General features: G+C 44.5%; 3 protein-coding genes across 3 annotated transcripts in view; 2 read left to right on the top strand and 1 right to left on the bottom strand.

Moving 5' to 3' along the window:
* Positions 1-625: 625 nt before the first annotated feature.
* mrto4 (MRT4 homolog, ribosome maturation factor) lies at positions 626-2,863 on the top strand. Its single transcript, XM_060070038.1, has 8 exons — positions 626-767; positions 1,028-1,086; positions 1,183-1,286; positions 1,370-1,451; positions 1,538-1,605; positions 1,712-1,863; positions 2,341-2,417; positions 2,501-2,863. The coding sequence occupies exons 1-8, from the start codon at positions 740-742 to the stop codon at positions 2,633-2,635; spliced, it is 705 nt and encodes a 234-aa protein (XP_059926021.1). The 5' UTR covers positions 626-739; the 3' UTR covers positions 2,636-2,863.
* Positions 2,864-3,078: 215 nt separating this feature from the next.
* akr7a3 (aldo-keto reductase family 7, member A3 (aflatoxin aldehyde reductase)) lies at positions 3,079-6,629 on the bottom strand. The gene is made up of 7 exons (XM_060070037.1): positions 6,125-6,629; positions 5,493-5,680; positions 4,530-4,634; positions 4,303-4,399; positions 3,759-3,858; positions 3,546-3,675; positions 3,079-3,335 (listed from the first exon to the last, which is right to left on the bottom strand). The coding sequence occupies exons 1-7, from the start codon at positions 6,405-6,407 to the stop codon at positions 3,174-3,176; spliced, it is 1,065 nt and encodes a 354-aa protein (XP_059926020.1). The 5' UTR covers positions 6,408-6,629; the 3' UTR covers positions 3,079-3,173.
* Positions 6,630-8,145: 1,516 nt separating this feature from the next.
* Positions 8,146-20,478, top strand: part of megf6b (multiple EGF-like-domains 6b) — a 29,652-nt gene continuing 17,319 nt past the window's right edge. Inside the window, exons 1-4 of the mRNA XM_060069969.1 lie at positions 8,146-8,510; positions 9,579-9,713; positions 11,303-11,412; positions 18,403-18,605. Of these exons, the coding sequence (XP_059925952.1) occupies positions 8,422-8,510; positions 9,579-9,713; positions 11,303-11,412; positions 18,403-18,605 (537 nt within the window). The 5' untranslated portion in view covers positions 8,146-8,421. The remainder of the gene's footprint in view (positions 8,511-9,578; positions 9,714-11,302; positions 11,413-18,402; positions 18,606-20,478) is intronic.

The following is a 20,478-nucleotide window of genomic DNA, read 5'->3' as shown; positions in this document are numbered from 1 at the left end:
TCCGTTTTTTCCCCCTCAATGCGAACAAACTGTCGCGTTGCACGACAGCGAAACGGAATTGGTTGTTATCTTGATCAACAAAGGCTTAATTTGATGATAATAATAGTTACCATAATAACAGTAACCATAATCTTAATATATAATCGCCTACATAAAAATACAACTGTTATAATACAAAAATACATTGTATTGTGATTACTGCCTAGATATGATGAAAAGTATAGATATAAATATTTCGAAGTACATGGATTTCCCAACTTTAGCAGGTACTAAAGACAACTTTTTTCTTTGTAAATTATTCATACAATAGGCGAAGTCAAGTGCATTAGAATGATCTAAATATACTTCGATTATCTCAATTTAACTTTGTATACAATTTATATAGTATTATGTTTTTTATATAACCTGGTAATTGATTTGTTATTTTTTGTCGATACATAGATATTCATATTTTAAGTAGGCTATGGTTACCGTGTTTAAATGTGTATTCTCTTATTGTCGTTATTGCTAATTTTTAGGATTCATATTCAAATGAGTGGGATGAAGTGGCAATAAACTTATGTTTACTAATTTATAATTTTTTTATCTGTCTCTTGGACCACCAAGACGCATAAACAAAGCATTTTTGGTCTTGGTTTTTTGGTCAGGCACCACATGGTCAGCTTTAACACACCAAACATCTGGGGTCCTTCTTCCTTTCACGTGTTGTAAACTCTTCCTGACAACGTGAGTTTTAACCATGCCGAAGTCAAAGAGGGACAAGAAAGGTAAACGATCTTTTCTACATATGTATTTACATGTATGATGTGTTCGACGATAGACCTGTATTAAACAGTGTCATTTAGACAAATGGTTTAGCCTTACATTTATTTTTAACAGAAAGCAACGATACAGGCTAGCGCTAGCTTAGCCGGATTCGGGAAAACATTCACATTTTGCTATTTGGTCATTAGAAACAATTAGGACCTGTATTGTTATGTATACACCTATAAGTGTATTTATAATTGTTTCTTCATCATTAAAACAGTTTCACTGACGAAAACAACCAAGAAGGGTTTGGAAAGCAAACAGAACTTGATAGAGGAGGTGAGTCCTAAAATAATACATGTGTAACAGTGGGCAGAACCTCTAATTCAATCCGTCACCCGTCTCATGTGTCTTTTGTTCACGCATTTGATCTAGGTTCGGAAATGCGTCGACGTATACCAGAATTTGTTTATATTTTCGGTCGCCAATATGAGGAATAATAAACTAAAAGACATAAGGACAGCCTGGAAACACAGCAGGTATGGACACTTCTACCCACCTATGTTTTGAAAATCAAGAGGTGTCATAACGTTCAGTTTACCTACATTTCTCCTTTTTACAGGTTCTTCTTTGGCAAAAACAAAGTTATGATGGTTGCCTTGGGAAAAGGACGAACAGACGAATACAAAGATAATTTGCACAAGGTAGGCATCACGGCTGTCTCTGTAACAAAGTAAACTACTTGCACAATGACCTGATTCTTAATCTGTGTGTATTTTGCAATTGATAGGTTAGCAAGCTCCTAAAAGGAGAAGTGGGTGTGTTGTTCTCAAATAAAACTAAGGATGAGGTACAAGAGTAAGTACAATTGCACTGCAATCTAACTGACCTACATCATGGAAGACCCTTTTGAGTTTATCGATATACATGCATTTCCTTAAATGATGGTCCTGGCACTCTACAGGTATTTCCGCCAGTTCAAGGATGTGGATTACGCACGGGCCGGCAACCCTGCCAGGATGGCTGTGAAACTGGACGAAGGGCCTCTGGAACAGTTCCCCCACTCCATGGAGCCACAGTTGAGGCAGTTGGGACTCCCAACTGCCCTCAAGAAGGGTATGATTATTTTACTGTTAAAATACTAAATAATTGCTTCAGAAATGGGATAGTGTCACAAATCCTGTCTACACCGTCAATAAGCACCAGGTGAGATGGAAAACGGTCTTGATAATCACAGGAAATTTCAACTATGGATAAATGTAATAATACGCTTATGTATTCAGGAACTGAGGGTTATTTCAAATTGTATTGAATGTTAAGTCGGATAGACTTTTCTGACTGCTCAAACCTCAATATTTCCATCATTTTAAGGGCATATCTTATCTCAATTTAGATTAGCTATCAAGATAAATCATCCTCATTTCAGAATAACACGCCATTCAGAAGATGTTTAATTATTGCTCAATACTCAACTCTCTATATTGGGCATTTACGGCTCTGTATATTTCCTTACATCTTTTGTAGTTTGTTTATTTTTGCTATGTTCTTAAGGGTCCTTTTCCATTTTTTTCTTTCTGCTGTTCTATTCTTTAGGAGTGGTGACGCTTCTAAAAGACCACCACGTTTGTAAGGAGGGGGACATGTTGACTCCTGAGCAGGCTCGTATTCTGGTACGTACTGAACCATTGCAGTTTAACTTGCCTTAGCCATTGAGATCGGGTATGGATAGCTAACTGTTTCTCTCTTTTTATAGAAACTATTTGGCTTCGAGATGGCCGTATTCAAAGTGCAGATCAAGTGCATGTGGAACACAGAAGTTGGAGAGTTTGAAATCTTTGCAGAGGAGGAAGAAGATTCTATCGAAGATGAAGCAGTCAAACAAGTTTGACTCTTACCTGCTTTTAAGCCATTTCTTGAGCTTTTGTTTAAACTCAACTCAGCCAATATTGGAAAACTGTTTAAGCTGTCAAAGCTTGTGTATCCTGAAATTAGCCCAACTCCATGGACCTTTTATTTGAACTGGACTGACTAGTGAGCAGTGAGTTGTTGAGCTGTAATGGTCCTTTGACTTGTGTCACGTTGACGCCCTTTCACATTAAATGTATGTGAATATCAATGCTGATCCAGGTTGTCAATTATATTTCATAATGGGAAATGTAATCTGGTTTGTTTCATTATAATTGTAGTCTAAGAGACTGGTGAAGTTGTCATCTTCAGCACCAGCTCAGCAAAAAGTCCTGTTCAGAAATTGATGCCAAGTCTTTTTAAAAGTATTTTGAAAAGTACCCGATGCTTTTGTCCTTGTTATTATCAAATTAACACTGGCCAACATTTATCCATACAAATGTAATCATTTTTTATTTGGTTTAGTGCCTAAGCTGTGAAATCAAGTAGATTTGTTATCTGAAATATCTACGCAATTATTTTTAACGAAAGTAATTCGGACACTCATGGGCCACAAGGTCCCATGCTTGCTTAAATGCTTCCACCACTCTCTCATCCAGAGGGCCTTCTTCTGATGCAGACAGGTTTTGCTGTAGCTGCTCCATGCTCGACATGCCAATGATGACTCCATCGCCATGATCACCCTGAATGTAAAGCCAAAGATCACATAACGACCCCACCCTTGAGTGGAATTCAAGCCATTTTATTGGATCAATACTGCCGGCCTGAAATATGGGTTGCAATCTAACACTGGTGTAATTCTATATTCTCGCGGCAGACATGGCACGTTCAACGATCAAAGTAACTTAATCACACAAGCCTGTAACCATCTCATGACTACAGGGACAAGTTACCTTGATCTGGGAGTGGTGGTACATCCAGCGAATAGCGGCGGATGTCATACTGGGTTTCTCTGAGCCATACGCTGTTTCCAATGCTTGAATAACCAAGCCGATAGCCTGGAAATGACTCTCCTTCCAGTACCTGAGGCAAAAACAGGCGGGTTGCCTTAATATTCTCACTAACAAGCCAGACTGATGGAATTTTGTACATATCTGTATCCAAACCTGTTCCTATATGCTGTTGCCCACTCATTGCCAAAGAAACGTCCTTCGGGTTGGGAAGCATCTTTGTCCTCGAAGTGATACTTTCCAGTAAGCAAGCCCCCTGGTGGACAGGAGTGATGAAGACAATCCACTTGTTAAAAGTTGCTACAGGTAAGATTTCAGTGTTCAAATCAGGGAAGATATGTCACGATTGGTCAGAATCTGCTTTGGCCTCAAGTATCTCAAAAACAAGACGGACAACTAGCTGAAATTTGATGATCAGTGTCTTTCACCCTCGCTTCATATTTTTTACAACAAACCGGCACGAGTAATAAAACGGTAAAACAAAGAATATGTTTGAAAAAAAATTAAACTTGGACATAGGTGGCCTTCGAAACACAAGTGAGTGGAAAGTATGCACTAGTATAACTGAAAAATAAATTATTCCAAATATGCACCCACAAGTACAAATTTAGAAATGTTTAAACTGTCATTGCTCTTGAAGTAAGCATTAGTCAACATTCACTACAACCACTAGAGGGCTCAACTGCACCTTATACAGTACCTGCTAATGGGTTATATGCATAGAATCTGAGGCCATTGGACCGCAGACACGGCAGCAACTCCGTCTCGACCTGTCTTGTTGTTGCATTATACATTCCCTAATGACAGGCATGGTTCAGAAAGCATCAATACAATTATTCTTTCAACTTTTTTGCTAGAAGCTAATTAACATGTCACTTAAACACCTGTGAAAAGGATGCAACTGGAAATTTCCTAGAGCATTATTACCTGATAGACAGTGGGAACAAGCCAGTTGTTATGTCTGCAGATGCACACAATTTCAGCCACTTCCCACGAAGCATAGTTTGAAAGGCCAAGCTCTTTGAATTTACCCTAAAAGTGGTATAAAAAAAATCAATAAGAACTTTAGTTTGACAATCGCAGTTTTCCAAACCTTTTTGGGCTAAGGCACAAGAACGGTTCCAGACAGTCATTTAAGGAAAACCAACTTATTGGAGTTTTTCACGAAATGTCACACCCGGTAAGCAGTAACAAATGTAACGCAGAGTTGGGAAACGCATTGCATGTGTCAAAATAGCATAATGAATCAATAAGTATTTTTTCATGCACTGTTGTTGCTATTACCTAGGCCCATGTCATGAATAGGTATTAAGTACCAAAACATTACACAGCACAACTTGTCTTGCCTCAAGGAACACTGTTTGGGAACCGCTGATCTATACAACTACGACCGAACACATGAAAACATTGTTTTTGGTCTTGGATCAAATCCTCATCGTCCCCAGTCTACCTAGCGGCCTTGAGATCGAAATGTGTAAGTATAACCTGGTCTCTGGATCCCAAATTGATCACAACGTATTCAGCAGAACACATATGTGATATTTAACCTCCATGTTTGAAGTCGAGCCTTAAGGAAAACGTCGACATGTACACAGATCTTTCCCCTAGATAAGGAGATGCATGGGAAAACTCAAAAGCCTGTTTTTCTAACCTTACCAACCGTTTATCTATGTATGTCATTCAGAATATATTTTGGTATATGCTCAATGAATGTGATCTTCCTTGATCCAACTGTTTTTGGATGTTCATTTACAAATTCAGTTTTGGTTTATGTCCAACCCAAATTATAGTTATAATCGCTTCAGCCTAACCGGACAAAAGATTCCCTTGGTTCATTATTAACCAGACTGCACTGGAGTTTGACTGATGGAGCGCTTTGGTTTGCAGTACCTCCTTGTGGAGCTGGTCACAGGCTCTCAGTGTATCCTGGATGGGGTTCTGGTGGTCCGGGGCATGGAGGTAGAAGAGGTCCACGCAGTCTGTGTTGAGTCTCTTCAGGGAGGTTTCCAGCTGGTCACGCAAGCACTCCGGCTTCAGCGTTTTCCCACCCCAGGGGTTCGCCTTGGTGGCCAAGCTCACTAAAACAGAGATTCAAATGAAATGCATATGTATACACTATCAAGCAGAGCCGTGTATCCACCCCGAGTACAAACATTTGAGCTTTAGAGACCCTTTTCTCGCTTTCACAATATCAGTTAATATGTGACCAGTTCATCCTTTAGACCAAAGTACAGAAGCCTTTCAATTCTAAAGGCCATTCTTAAGTTACTGAAAACCAACATGTAATACTTATGTAGAACTACCCGGGTAGAAGTGAATACAAACTTCATCCGTCTCTGCATTCGTACGCCTTGTCGTGTGTCTGTTTGGTACCAACATTGACAGTGGGGCCGTGCACACAGCCATTGAAATCAATGAATTGTCTTCTACGTTAGAATTATTGATTATGAACATAGCAACACAGAAATACAAAAAAAAATTCAACTGACCCAACAAATAAGCAATCCAAACAAGTTACCCACCTGTTTTAGCAAGATTCATCCCCCCAAGGATTGTTTCTGCCTGGCCATCCGTGTACATGTAGGCTGTGTCTATTTCTTTATGGCCATGCGAAATGAAACATTTCACCATTTCCAAACTCTTTTCTGCGTCTGCTCGCCCTCCAAATGCCATGGTTCCAAGTAAAGTTACTGGTCGTTTCATTTGAGAAGACATGTTTCGACTAGATACGAGTGTTGGTAGATGTATGAATATGTTTTTAACAAATGTTCTCGTACAGTACCTCTGTAAATGATGCAGCCCCATTCGCACTATGGACTCACGTTATTACGTGAGTGCCGTAAAGCAGACACGTGTAAAAAACAGCAGGTCGCGCTGTCACTGGTTGATCTGCAGAGAATGTGGGGCAATAACTTACTCTAAATTAGAAGCACCCGGGACACGGCCACTCATTTTGATATAAAAAAAAATGCAACTCGCACGAACCTTCCTGAAACCTCCAACGCTGAGTTCTGAACACTGATCAAACACTGGTCCAAAAGGAGCCTTTTAAACGAATGTGTCAATGTTTACCTAGAGTTTGTCGTTGCGTCACCGTGAATGAAAATGTTGTAATCCCTACAAATACTGAGCGGTTGCAAAGCAAGCCACAAAGCAATTCTTTTTTTGCAAATAATTGCATAATTAAAATTTATATTTATAACACCATTAACCTATGAAGACCGGAAGTACGGGAGTCTCCAAGAAGCAATCTCCCACTATGAACACAGGGGGGCGCTATAACTCGTGGTCAAACCATGGGTCAAACCAATGCATTTCATAAAATAATCGGAAACTTGGTATCTGGCCTGCGCGGCTGCGTCTTGGTCTTCCCCCGGCCCCTTTGTCCGTTTTTACATGTTAGACATGTCCAGGGGCTCACTCGGCAACTCTGTGCTGGAGTCCGGGACCCCTTTTACGGCTTAAGAATATAGACATGTTCTTTAAAGCGGCGTGGTTGGATTTCCTCTCGCCGGCTGGCGAGTTGGACTTGATTACTTAGAAGACATTTGAAATGACAAGTTAAAAGTCGGAAAGTCTATCAAATGCATGAACCTTTTTCCATATTACCGGTAAGTCATTGTGCTGTGCTGTGCTGTATTGATGTTTGAGAATGTGCTGCCGGATCTCCGCCACCAGATGGCGCCCGAGAGGGTAAAACCATGGGTTAAACGTTTAGACCAGCCCACATTTAGCTCCTCCTCGATCTGCGGGCTGCAGTCAGGGGCACTTGAATGTTCCTGGTGTAAGCTTGGAAAGGATGACAACCGTTCATCCGATGGACTTCCCACTTGGCAGGTTTTTATGTCTGAGGACCCCAAGAAGTGCAGTCTTCTTGGGGTCCTCAGACATAAAGAAGGTGTTAGTATGAGCGGTTCTCGAAAAAGCAGCAAGCATCATAACCTGTCAATTGCAGGTTCTGAAGGTTCTGCATTTTTCAAATATTTTGAAACGTGTCTGAAAGTAGAAAATTATTACTAAGATAATTTCCAGTGTATGTGACTGACTTGCACTAGCAGGCAGCAGAATAAGCCCACACGATGGCGCCTTGAGGCACGGATAACAATCCTGAGAATTTAACTGGGTCGTTAGAATAGTCAATGAATAAGATGCATCCTTTGTTTTGGAAATGCAGCCCAAGGGTCATCCTCATCCACTGACCCTTGACCGCAGGATCAGCTGTTTGACCTTCATAATGACACCGCCCCCTTTCCCTATAACCCGAGCCGCGTATTTAACTAACAAAGTAATCTTCTGCATCGGCACTTGTCTTAAACTTTTTAATCACTTTTTTTTGTCAAATTCTGCTTAAAATATTCGCATTTGATCTGAATAACTTTTTGCACCCATAATAACAAAAAGTGAACATATATCTCGTTTTAAATTGATGGATGTAATGTAACGTTTTATTTTCTTCCCCAAACTGGATAGATGCATTTCATCCCATAGCCCATGCACCCTCCCTCCCCCATCCCTTATTAACAAGTCAATAGAAGCAGTAGCTACAACCTCTCTGCCTCTTCAGAAGTCGCACGCATGTCCGTTCAACATCTGCGCTAAACGCTGGCGAGCTGTGGTCGTGTCAGTGTCAAACCTCGCCGTGCCCGGGATACCATGGAAGAGTCGATGGAAGGTGCTGGTCCTATCTTCTAACGAGATCTGAGCTGCTTAAAAATGTCTGAATATAGCCTATTGAACTAGGAAGATTTTGGGGGTTTACTTTTTTGGGGGTCAAGTGTTGCTTGTTTTTGCAAAATTGATTTAACAGTAGGAAGAAAAGATGGAGATACTTTTTGCATTATTTTTTATTTTTACTAACGAGGTTCTGGCGTCCCGGTATGGCATGGACAATAACCTCCAACCATACATGTGAGTACCATTTGCCAGTTTTCACTCCACTAGGCCTACCTGTAAGCAAATACACGTTTCAGTGACGCTTTCCTCTCTTTGACATTTCCTTGCGGACATGACCGTCACTTTCGTTTCCTATTTAAAGTTGTGAGCCTGGATAAAAATTGTTTCTGTTAAAAATGATGAATTAATTCATACGAATATTTTCTTTTTGCAAGCAACTGATTCCGCGTGGTTAAATAAGATAGTGTTTATTGTACCAGCAGCTGCAGGTTCTTGTATTCTACGGCAGTGAGGCAAGTGTTTACCGGGAGATCTTGCTTAAGGATGAGAGCCGCTGCAGAGCCTACTACTTTTTTGTCCTTGGCGAGCGACCAAACGACTTCATGTAGATCGTATTGCACTTTAACAGTGTATTGTAAGTAGGCTGTGCTATGCAGGGAACAGTAGGGGGACATCAGTAGCACCTCAGCCTGTCTGTAACCAGACAGGGTATTGTGCAAAGAATGGGGGGAATACTACCCTTGTTATACCTGGGTTGAAAGAGTAATCCTATCCGTCCTCCGTGGGAAAGTTTCATTACACATATGTGGACAACGCAGTTCCTTAAACTATAGCTATCGAGTGTTTTCTCTCAGACGTAGGGGCCTCGCTACTTTAAAAACATTTATAACATGTTCCAATATATCCAGATATATCGGTATATTTCGGTATCGAAAACCTTATCTACAAATATAACATCTATCTTTCTGTTATAATCATTTGTGTTACTAGTCATGTGTAAGAAGAATACAATAAAACAATTAGAATTAGGAAAGCAGTATCTTCTGCTTTGCATCTGATGTCAAAGAGCGAGGTAAGAAAAAATTGCCATTAAAAAAGTCCTTTATATTATCCCTAAGCAGAGCACAGTATTGCAGTCTAGTTTGACTATCGCAGACGAGAACACTCTGTGCGACCAAAGCCTCGATGTTCACCTTGTGGCTTCATATTTCCCAATAGAGCCCCCAAAGCATTATGTAAAAAAAATTCTGACATATGTTGAGTCTGTCACATTTTCTTCTGACACCTGTGTTGTGGTTCCAGGCCCAACGTGTGTGTGGAGAGGGAGGTGGCGATGGTAGCCCAGAGGCAGCCCTGCGTGCAGGCCTTCACACGCATGGTCAAGGTGTGGAAGCAAGGCTGCGTCGGACAGGCGTGGTGCATGGGCTATGAAAGACGGTGAGTCCCCACCCCGCCACCTGCATTCACAACGCTGTCTGTGAGACCGCCTCCTAGACTCTGCTGTCATAACTCCCCCTCATGTACCAATTCTCTAGAGATACTTGACTTTACCCGTCTTTTCCTCCTACAAGTACAGGTCGGCTGCCCAACATCAATACAGGATATGAGTCAAAGCCTTTGTGGCCTTTCATATTCTCCCTGTTCTGAAATCGCACACATCCAAGTGACAGAATCAAACTCAACTGCCTATGTCCAATAAGAAGTACCCCGAGGAGGCACGTTTGTTTCTTTCCCCGGTTGCCTCATTATCTCCCTGTTGTACTTTGATAAGGGGGCTTTAAGGTCGTAGCACACAGTGTAAGTGCAAGGTAGAGTCCCATTTGGACTGCGGTTACAGGCTGTTCAGTGAAAGGGTGTTTCCTGGGCCCACAGAGCTTTGTAGCAGAGTGCCAGGGCAAGCATAACCCTGGACTGAAGGGGAGCTGTGTTTGACCGTTTGTCTGTTTTTAACTCTCTCCTTCTCCGTGAGAGTGAGGTGATCTTTTTTATTTTGATTTTACTGTAGAAAAAAAATACTGTTTTAAATCTTGTGTCCAAGTATTGCAGAAATGTTTTAATCGCTACCTGTGAAACCAGCCAAACCAAAACTTGGTACTTTTTTTTTGTTTATAGCATGAGTAGAAATGAGAAAAGAAGGTATATATATAAAAAAATGTCTGTTTTTTTATATATATATAAACACACACACACACACACACACACACACACACACACACACACACACACACACACACACACACACACACACACACACACACACACACACACACACACACACACACACACACACACACACTCATGCGCACACATTGGATGCACTCCTCTTCCTCATGATCCTCCCTGCTTTCTCTGTGGTTCTGCAGTGTTTCTTAGTCGCGCCAGGGCCTTTGAAGACATCCAAGGGCCACAATTAGTTATCCGTAGACAACAGTTTTTTTCACAAGGGGTAATGACGGTGGATTGGAGAGAGAGGGGTTCTAAAGTACAGGGATAGACGCTGGAGCGAGGACTAGCTTCCCCCGCCTCACACTTTGAAAGACTGACTTAAAAGACTGGGAAAATGTTCAGCCGATTATCGTGCTGTTTGTTACCTCAAAAGGTCTGTGTGTGTATGTGTCTTTTTCTATAAATCGCTGTAATCAGGTAATTGCAACCTAAAAGGCACCTGAATATGTATCAGAAAGTTAGTCTTAATCTATAAACCAACAGGTGACCCAAGATTAGAGAGACACACACACACACACGCACACACACACACACACACACACACACACACACACACACACACACACACACACACACACACACACACACACACACACACACACACACACACACACACACACACACACACACACGTTAAGGTATTTTAAATGCTCTCTTTTTCATCCAGTGAAATTAATCAAATGAATGTTCTAAATTAACGTTTTACACACACAAGCACATAGTATTTTATTCCACTAATTTTGTTATTTTGTTTTATAAATTCCTTAACTGTCAAAACCGTGTTTGGTTTTCCTTTGCAGGACAGCCTACTATACTGCCTTCAGACAAGTGTACCGACAGGACTATCAGACGGTTTACAAGTGTTGCCCTGGATGGTCACAACTGAACGGAGAAGCTGGGTGCCTCTATCGTAAGTAGTATTTTAAATTGAAAAATGAAAAAATATCCTAGATCAAAACAAACGACACAAGTTTATCTTCAGAGGTGTGAGGACAAAGTGCTATAGCATTTTGCAGAGGTGGTTGATATACGATTCGGCTGGTGGAGCGATGAGTTTTCAAACATCCCCAGCACTGGGGCACAGCTCCACATGGGGGGGTCTTGAAAGAAGGGTCAAGGGGTCACAAGGTGTTCAGTTCCACCAAACTCCCTGGCAGATGTTATCAGTCCTCGCCATGCACTGCATCTGTCTTCCTAGTTTAAGAAAAAGACACAGGAAGAAAAATCTTAAAAAGTCCCCACTGCTCAACCTGCTGAGTATTGAATTTACTTTTAGAAAAGCAAAGGACAATCTGAGCTTACTTCAGCGCCCCTCTCCCATCTGAGCCCCCCTTCCCTTCTGCCATCAGACTTTAGATATTAATCCACTGTCTTTTTGAGTGTAGCAGTAAACCCTGACATCCACCCAGTGGCATCACTGTTCTCCTCTGACACCAGTAACCGGCAGTGAAGGTGTCACTACTGGCATGTTAGAGCTTTCCTTGAGTTTCTGTGGTGAAGGCTGGTCTAACCTGTGCACATTGATTGCTCAATGTATCACAGGTGCGCAGCCTCACCCATTCCCAGTCTTATCAGTCAGTCTCGAGCCAGGTGAGTCTGTTTAAACCAGCCATCAACCAGACTCCCTCCACAGTTAGACTATGTAGTCTGTTATAATTAAGTTACACGCGTTGTTACCACGTATAAGTTAGTTATACGTGGTGATGCAGTTCCGAGACTTCCAACTTGGTTCCATCAGCACCTCTCACAACATCAACATTCTAAGACCCCCAAAAAGCACCACCACCTCGACATTCTAGACATTCTGAGGAAGTGGAAGGCAGAGCGAGGTAGAATGTGCCCATTGCCCCCCCCCCCCGTTATCCACAGGTCCCTCGTTGGGACTGGAGGCAGGAGAGCCGAGCTCCCATGGAGCGTACACTGTGGGTCTGCCAGCCGCTCATCTCCTTGTGGCTGGGCTTAGCTCCACACCACTGAGAGCAGAGAGCAGCTCTTTGATGGGATTGTACAGCCGCTGATCCACATAGCCTGCATACCTCAGACGACACTCTTGCCAAAGCCGTCACCCAAAAACAACCTGCATGTTGCCGGTCCGACCTGGTGCTCTTCTTGAGACTGCTCCCACGGGTTCCAGTATGCTAGGACCAGCCCGTCTGTATGATGCTCACAGCCTTCACATCCCCCAACTTCCCAGGTACTGCGGCTCCCAGGAATGGTTGGCTTATGGGAAATGGCAGGCGATTCGGCGGGTTGGAGACGGTGATCCTCTTTGGATGTGCTTTTCATCGGGGTGTCATTACGGGGTCTGTGCTCTCCTCAAAGCACCTTTTGTCTCTGGGGAAGAGGTTACAGTATTAAATGATACAGGAGAATCATTAGGACTGTCTAGGAGTCTGGTTTGTTTTTAAACACAAAGAGTCGTCTTAACAGGCATTCCTTCTCAGTGCCAATTGATGTCTGCCCCCTCCTTCGCTAAGTTGGGACGGTTTTGTTTTTCTTTTTGCGCGACAATGTTTGCTGTCTTCGACTTGAGGCAGGGCTTTTATCTCCTGTAACCGAAGACACGCCGGCACTTTGACAATGGACAAAAACTAATCATTCTTTTCTCTGAGACATTGACTCAGGATAAAGGGAAGCTCACACCACAATCCTCCTAGCCCTGCTCACTTAGCTATGTGCTATCAGTACCTTGTCTCAGTCAGCACTGTTCAATCCGTTGAGAGTGTTTTCACCAGTGCATACAGCATCCAAAAGGGAAAAAACATCACCTTATGTACAACTTTTAGTGAATGGCACTTACAACATAAAAACGCAGAGCAATGGGAATGCTTTGTGTTTAGTTGGTGATTTAGGGCCGTGTGCCTGTGGGGTCTCTTTTGTCTTCCCTTTTCCCACTGTCCTTTTCTTTTCTGTAGGTCAGATGGCATATCTTACTTGTGTGTGTGTGTGTTCCCTAATAAAATGTCAACAAAAACTCATTAGGCTAACGACCTGTGGCTATTGTGAGAATTATGTTGTAGAACCAGCCTAGATAGGGAGGGGGGCCGGGAAATACTTATATTTTAAATGTCTTCTCATCTCGTAATGACTAATGACAAACATTTTGTTACCATACATGTCCTCTTTTGAATTAGGTAATCAGTTACATTCCACAGTGAATTGGAGAAGAGATTGACTTTTAGGAATAGGATGTCCAAAGAAAGTCCAGCACACAGGGCTAGACTGAAAGCCACTTGAGTCCCCATTTCTTTACCGTGTTAGATCTTGTAGAAAGCCGAGCACTCAATCTTGAATCTACATCCATTAAAAGGCTTACAGAACAGTCAAGAATGGCTCTTTATGCCTGGGAGCCAGTGTACTAATGAGGAAGTGCCTGCAAAGGGCTGTGTTACAGGCTCCAAAGAACCTGAAGGTGAGCGTTTGAAATTGGTTTCCTTTGAGTGTTGACCTGATGACTGTTTGACTCTCTTGAGTCTGGAGGCCTCAACTAGCGACACTCAACTCGTAGTGACTTCCTCCTCCTCAAGTGCTCTGAGGACCGCTAACTCATAGAGGGAAGAAACCTTTAACCCTACAAGTAGCCACCAGCGGGGTGAGAAGGAGCAGGCATGGCCAGGAGTGGGGTAAGGAGCCCCATGTTGATTGACAGCAGCCATGTGCCATTGTGAGGGGGGGGGGGGGGGGAGCAAGGACAATGGCTCCTCCAGTTCTGTTGTTCTCGTTAGTTTCCGCGAGGCCTCCTTTTGTTTCCTGGCTGGACAAGACTGGCATTGGTCGCCACATGGGACACAGGCACAGACAGACTATTCCATGTCTTTCTACAAGTTTCTTGTCTAGTCAAGCTTCTTCAAGACAAGAAGCTTGTGGCTAACTTTTTGCTTACTATTTACAGTCATTTGATCTTAAGTGATTTTAAAATACAGTTCACAAGGAGCAAGTATGGATTTCTTAACCAAAATTGCCTCCAGGTATCTTGTTACATGTGTTCACTTCACAAATATGTGCACCAAAAGCTAAATGAACATGCAATGAATAAAAAAAACAACTGCTATTGACCCCATGCCACCCGCAACCATGCTTCAAACTATACCAACTAAGTATAAGACATCTTGCAGTAGGAATAATCATCATGGCCTTAAAGTGGTCATTTTATGTAAGGGATACAAAATTGACATACATGACACATATTGGCTGACTTAAGGATTTGCATCTAACCTGTCTGACTATCTCTGTATTCAAAAAGAACACAAACAGCTGTGTGTCTTCATTTAATAGGGCCAGAGACAGCACTAAACTGCCTTGTATCCCTGCTGCTATGCTTTCTGCTAAAAAAAACTGCATGCAAACGTGTCTTTATGTAGTCCTTCCTAATGGAGCAAGGTTAGCAAATACTCACCTGCCTCTAGTTCTAGTCGAAGGTACGATAAATCACTCATGCCCTTTTCGTTCTAAACAAGTTCATTGTTGTCTTGTGTGGAAAATTGTGACACCATCTGAGCAGCGAACTAATTTTGACAGCCGTCTTTGGAATCTTTACCTTCATTTCGAATAGTTTTCCTGAGGACTGATCAAAGTCCCTCTGACACAGCTGCCCTCGGCGTGCCCAGGTTTTCTCAGAAAAACCCTTTGGAATGGCACATTCCTCTACACTGTAAAACATGATTTGTTGCCTCAAACACAGTGCTTCTGGTCTTGCGCACAACAATTACAACACCAAGCGCAGGCCGGAGGGTATTAATACATTTTTCGTGCCTGAATTCTGTTAGACACTGTCTTCGCCTCAGGGCGTTCTTGCGGGGGTCAAACAGTTTGTCGGAGCCAAAACAAGGCATTTAAAAAAAAAAAGCCCAGCTTCCTGTTTCGCTCATGTTGTCGCATGCCCCCGTTTTGTTTTGGGACCAGAGCCGGGCGTCTGGCACCTGCTTGCTCGGTGTCTAGCGGCCGGGCGTGAGTGGTTGACCCCTGGCTCTTTGGGGAGGCCGCTAATCCCCTCAGACAAGGTGTCTTTGTCACAGAGTGGAAGCGATCGCAGCCGCGGACAACAGTGGGTTTTTTGCGCGGGCGGCCACAGCGCATGCCGCATTAAGGACTTTGTGTGGGGAGATTAGACGGTGTCAGGGGGCACTCAGGGTCAGAGTGATCAGAGGGCAATAAAATGACCTGGTCTGCTGCCATGCTCTGATATGAATGAGAGCAGAGTGGGTATTCCCCCCCATTTGATGTGTGGGCCCGGCACTTCATCTGAGTGACTCTGATCTTGTGTTATCGAGTTAAGTTGTAATAACAGCAATGAGCGAGCGACTCATCTGTCTGATCTGCGCTCACAGCTGCTGCGGATATCCTTGTCCCGAGGAATTCCTAGCGATGATGTTGTACAATTCAATTCTGCACGGTGGCTCAGTTGGCCGTATGTTTCTTTTTTTTTGTCATGTCATTCCTTCTTCTCATTCGTCGACGATAAGGGCCGTGAACTTACTTAGCGAGTGCATTAACGTTCAGCCCGCTACCAAATGACAGTGTACTTACTAGTGCTAATGCAGACAATGTAATGTGGTATGATTATTATAATACCGTGGTAGCTACATAGTGGGAAAGACTGGAAGTCATCAGAGGAAGATTAGGGGTCCGGAGTTGCTCTTCCTGTTCCTGGGGTAGGATGTCATTGCTCTCCATAATTGGACTCAGTGAATTTTGGCCCCACATTATGAGAAAAGTAGATGAAGAGTATGTGTTAAACAATGAGCTTTATGTGTGTGTGTGTGTGTGTGTGTGTGTGTGTGTGCGTGTGTGTGCGTGTGCGTGTGTGTCTTTATGTATGTTTGTGTGTGCATGCATTTTTGCGTGCATGTGTGTGTGATTCTGTGTGTGTGTGTGTGTGTGTGTGTGTGTACCTGTGTTTTTGGTTGCTTGCATTTATGCACTTACTGTGGGAGTGTGTTTCTATGCATTCATTTGAACACACACACACACACACACACACACACACACACACACACACACACACACACACACACACACACACACACACACACACACACACACACACACACACACACACACACACACACAGTGGGTTCAGTTCTGAGGAAGGCAACACTTTGGTCCGACGGCTGAGCAGGTGTCTGACGACAGCGTCATGGTAACGGCTGACAGGCGGATGTTTTGGCTGAGCTGCTCTCTGCAGGGGGAGCCGCTGAAAGACATGGAGGACATTACTCCAGCCCCTTTAGGCTGTTTAGAGGGGGGGCCCATCTGGATCTAACATCCTCCCTGTGTCACATGCTAGGTGTCGCAGCAACACCACACACTCTCTGGCCCCAGTGTATCACACTGTCCACAAAACAGTAAGCTGTTGGACAAAACACGTGTCGCATCGTTAACATATTGCGTCAGTTGTATCAGTGTTTCTATTGTAGGTATATGCTGTATGTTGTCTATGATAACTCTTTATTTGGGACCTGAGGTTCTGAGGGGAGCCAGCACAGAGCCCAGTCACCGGTGAGGGCCGGAGTTAAGTCTTGTTTCGTGTTAGGTAACAGAGATATTCTACTGAAGAAAACTCATTTGCATGGCTGGATGAAGCTTTCAGGAGAAAGTGTATTTCTACACAGTAGACAACACAGTCGATTTGAATCCTTCAACAACACTTTCTACAGTTGACCTCTGCTTTCCAAGTTTCGTCTGCTATCTTGTTGCTTCCAGCAACAAGTTTGGCTGATATGTAGCAAAAGAAACTGAAACCTTCTGCCTTCAGGTTTGAGCTTGTCTGCCAGACTTAAGATATAACTCTGATTTGGGGTAACTCTGACGAGTAACCCCCCCCAAAAAAGAACCACGTACAGCCGTGGGTGCTGACAGATCCTGCACTGGCCGATGGGATTAGACAAGTTCAACAACGCAGATCTGGCAGCCGCTGCTTCTGGAAGCTGGCTTCCCAAAGGGGTCTCTCTGCAGTGACCTGAGGAAGGATTGGTATTTAAAATCCTGCTGCGATCAGACTCTCCGGAGCTCTCTGGCTCCATTCCCCGTGTCCACATACTGTACGGCCATGTCGGCCCTGGTGGGGAGGTGGAGCAGTCCGGCTCTCTGCACCTCTCACCGCCGGGTTACTGTGTGACTGATGATGCTCAGTGGAGCGCATCGCAGACAGCTGCATCTCACACCGAGATCAGCCTTAATCCACTGTCAGCCAAGCATCTAGACAGTCTCCCTCCAAAGTACGACACGACACAGCGGCCCACAGACAGACACGCAGACAGACAGACACACGTAACGCCCCATCACGTTAACAGTGACGCCGTCTCCTGGAGGCTGAGGGTGTCTGGAATGTGAAGTTTCCTCCGCTCTTTGGGAGACTCTGATCGGTAACGCCTTTTGAGGCTGCAACAGCGTTGAGTGCACTCACACAAACACACACACACACACATCCACTGCACGCATGCGCAAGCACATACAGAGCCACACACACACACACACACACACACACACACACACACACACACACACACACACACACACACACACACACACACACACACACACACACACACACACACACACACACACACACACAACCCAATGCACACAGACACACACAGACCCATTTGAACGCACAGCTGATTATTTTCTCACTTAACCATCCACAATAAAATCGTCTTTCACCCGCTGAGTGTTCTCCACTTCTTAAGGACGCCGAGCTGGCAGGCGGCATGTGATTGGTGAGTGTGAGCAGCAGGAGGGATCAGGGTGTTAACAGGCCCACGACGAGGCTCTGATAGATCCAGGTCACAGGGCAGATGTTGGAGACACCACCCGTTTCCACATCACTCATCAACATCTCTTCCTGTTTATCCGTGCCCGTCTGTCTCTCCGTCTGACTGTCTGTCTGTCTATCCCACAGCGGTGTGCAGCTACGGTGTGTGCTTCAATGGCGGCCGGTGTCGGGAGGGCTCCAGCCAGCTATGCCACTGTCCGGCCGGCTTCAACGGACCCAGCTGCCAATATGGTGAGTCTCCCAGACAGTCTCTCCCCCGGCGACTTCTTCTGCTCTTCCTCCTAATGGGAGCACTCGGACTCCGGCCTGGGTTAATTTCAGGCAAAAGTTAACGGGGGGAAAGGTGCTTTAGCAACTCACGCTGCTAAAATATGATACGGGTAACAGTTCGCTAGTCCGATGAGTGGATAGAAACTGAAAGAATTGCTATTTCGCTACGTGATAACAATCGCTTCATTGGTCCAACCAACGATTCTAATTAAATCTCCCAACCTTTCATGTGTCGGCAATCAAATTTCTCAGCCGATGCATGGATAGCCGCTTCACTTCAACAGTGCGCTTCATCGCAGCCAGTCTGACGCTCTTTATCAGCGTTCCATTGTGAAAACAGAGCCCCTGAGGTAAAACTGTTGATAGCACCACACGACAGAAATAGTGCTCCCTTTTCATCAGCCCCCCCCCCCCCCCCCCCCCCCCGACTCTTGTTCCTTCCTTACTCTCCCAGACTGCTTAATCCCATCGGATACTGTCACCCTAACGGAGTTAGATCGCTTCAAGGGGCCAAGCAATGCAAGCCCACTCTCCAAAGTCTTATCAGTCTCAGCCGGCTCTTCTCCCTGCTGGACAACATCCCAAACATTATTCTTATGCTTTTGTGAAAGTATTTGTTTTGTCACGTCGCCTCCAACTCACCGGCTGTATATCAAGCGGGCGCTGACACGGAGGTTGGTCCGGCCTAGAGGCCGATGAGGTGAAGGTGGTCTTGCGTTGAGCTGCAGTGTGTTGTCCGCATGAACAAAGTTTTTTCCGTGCCTGGTTCTCGTGCGTCATGACTGGACCAGTACGGACGGATCCTAGTCTGGGTGATTGGCGGCTTGCAGCAGTCGCTAGCCAGCGCCGGCTCACTTAAGTTGAATGGAGGAGCTGATCATTAAGACGGAGGCTCCTTCGGTTCTTGGAGCCGCTGCCAGGGGAAAGCTCAGCCCGGATGCACCGTCGGGTGTCTTAACCAGCCCAACTGTATGGGGGGGGGGGGGGGGGGGGGTGGGGGGGGCAGGCAATCAGGATATTGAGAAGAGTGCAGCCATGTGCTGGGGGCTATCTCCCTACACAATGTCTCTCTCTCTCTTAAGTTTAATTGCACACGTAAACACAGCTATGCGAGCGCAGCGTAAACGTTCAGGAGCGCGGGAGAACCAGCGATTGGCTCTTGATTGTAATCCACCAATCATGGGATGAACCCTCTTGTGATTAGAATGTAAGTCTCTCTGTGCAATAAATAGCAACAAGCTTCTGCTTTCCTAAATGTGTGCGTCTGTGTGTGTGCGTGATGTTGTGCGTGCACTGTGTGGTAACGGGTCTTAGTCTCCCTGATCACGGCTGTTATGACAGCACGTTCTTCACTCCCCCCTGCGTTCAGCTCTTGAGGATAGCCTTTTGGAGAACACTATACCTGCCAATTATCACGGGTCCATAATATCGTCTGGAGTTTTTATGGGTTGTTGATGCTACAAGATGTAGTGTGTTCGAAGGACACTGTGTGAGTGTGTGTGTGTGTGTGTGGATGTCTGTGTGTGTAACTGTGGTGATGTGGTGGTCGTGGTCAATCACTTTCTGGTTTTCTTACACTAAAGAAGGGGACATGTGGACACAGAACAAGAGCAGTGTGCCCGATTGATGGAGAATAAAAGTAACTAAAGAGCCGCCTATTGTAGTACAGGAGGTCGGCGTCTTTTGTGATGGATATCTTTAAAAGAGTTGCATGGTTGTTGTTGTGGTGTTCGAGGTCATCCATCGGCCGCTCCGGTCCACGTCTATGCGAAGCTCCACTGAGCTCTTCTGCCATGTGACAGTCGGGATACACTAGCATTGTTGCCCGGGGTGATGGATAGCCGTCACCAGAGAGGCCGTAGAGAGGTCTTGCTGGTAGTCAGGCACCTGGAAGACCCTCCCACCACGCGGCCCACCTATACTGGGTGGCCT

The sequence above is a fragment of the Gadus macrocephalus genome, chromosome 13, assembly GCF_031168955.1.
Source record: "Gadus macrocephalus chromosome 13, ASM3116895v1".
In the NCBI taxonomy this organism is placed as follows: Eukaryota; Metazoa; Chordata; class Actinopteri; order Gadiformes; family Gadidae; genus Gadus; species Gadus macrocephalus.
This window is presented reverse-complemented; position numbering and strand designations above follow the sequence as displayed.

What these genes read in the sequence shown, in the direction of transcription:
- mrto4 (XM_060070038.1), top strand. Translation starts at nt 740, where the DNA reads ATGCCGAAGTCAAAGAGGGACAAGAAAG. An exon ending in GTCAAAGAGGGACAAGAAAG is followed by an intron (nt 768 to 1,027) that starts GTAAACGATCTT and finishes TCATTAAAACAG; the next exon opens with TTTCACTGACGAAAACAACC. An exon ending in ACAAAGATAATTTGCACAAG is followed by an intron (nt 1,452 to 1,537) that starts GTAGGCATCACG and finishes TGCAATTGATAG; the next exon opens with GTTAGCAAGCTCCTAAAAGG.
- akr7a3 (XM_060070037.1), bottom strand. Translation starts at nt 6,407, where the DNA reads ATGGGGCTGCATCATTTACAGAGGTACTGTACGAGAACATTTGTTAAA. An exon ending in GATGAATCTTGCTAAAACAG is followed by an intron (nt 5,681 to 6,124) that starts GTGGGTAACTTG and finishes TCTCTGTTTTAG; the next exon opens with TGAGCTTGGCCACCAAGGCG. An exon ending in TTGTTCCCACTGTCTATCAG is followed by an intron (nt 4,400 to 4,529) that starts GTAATAATGCTC and finishes GCCTGTCATTAG; the next exon opens with GGAATGTATAATGCAACAAC.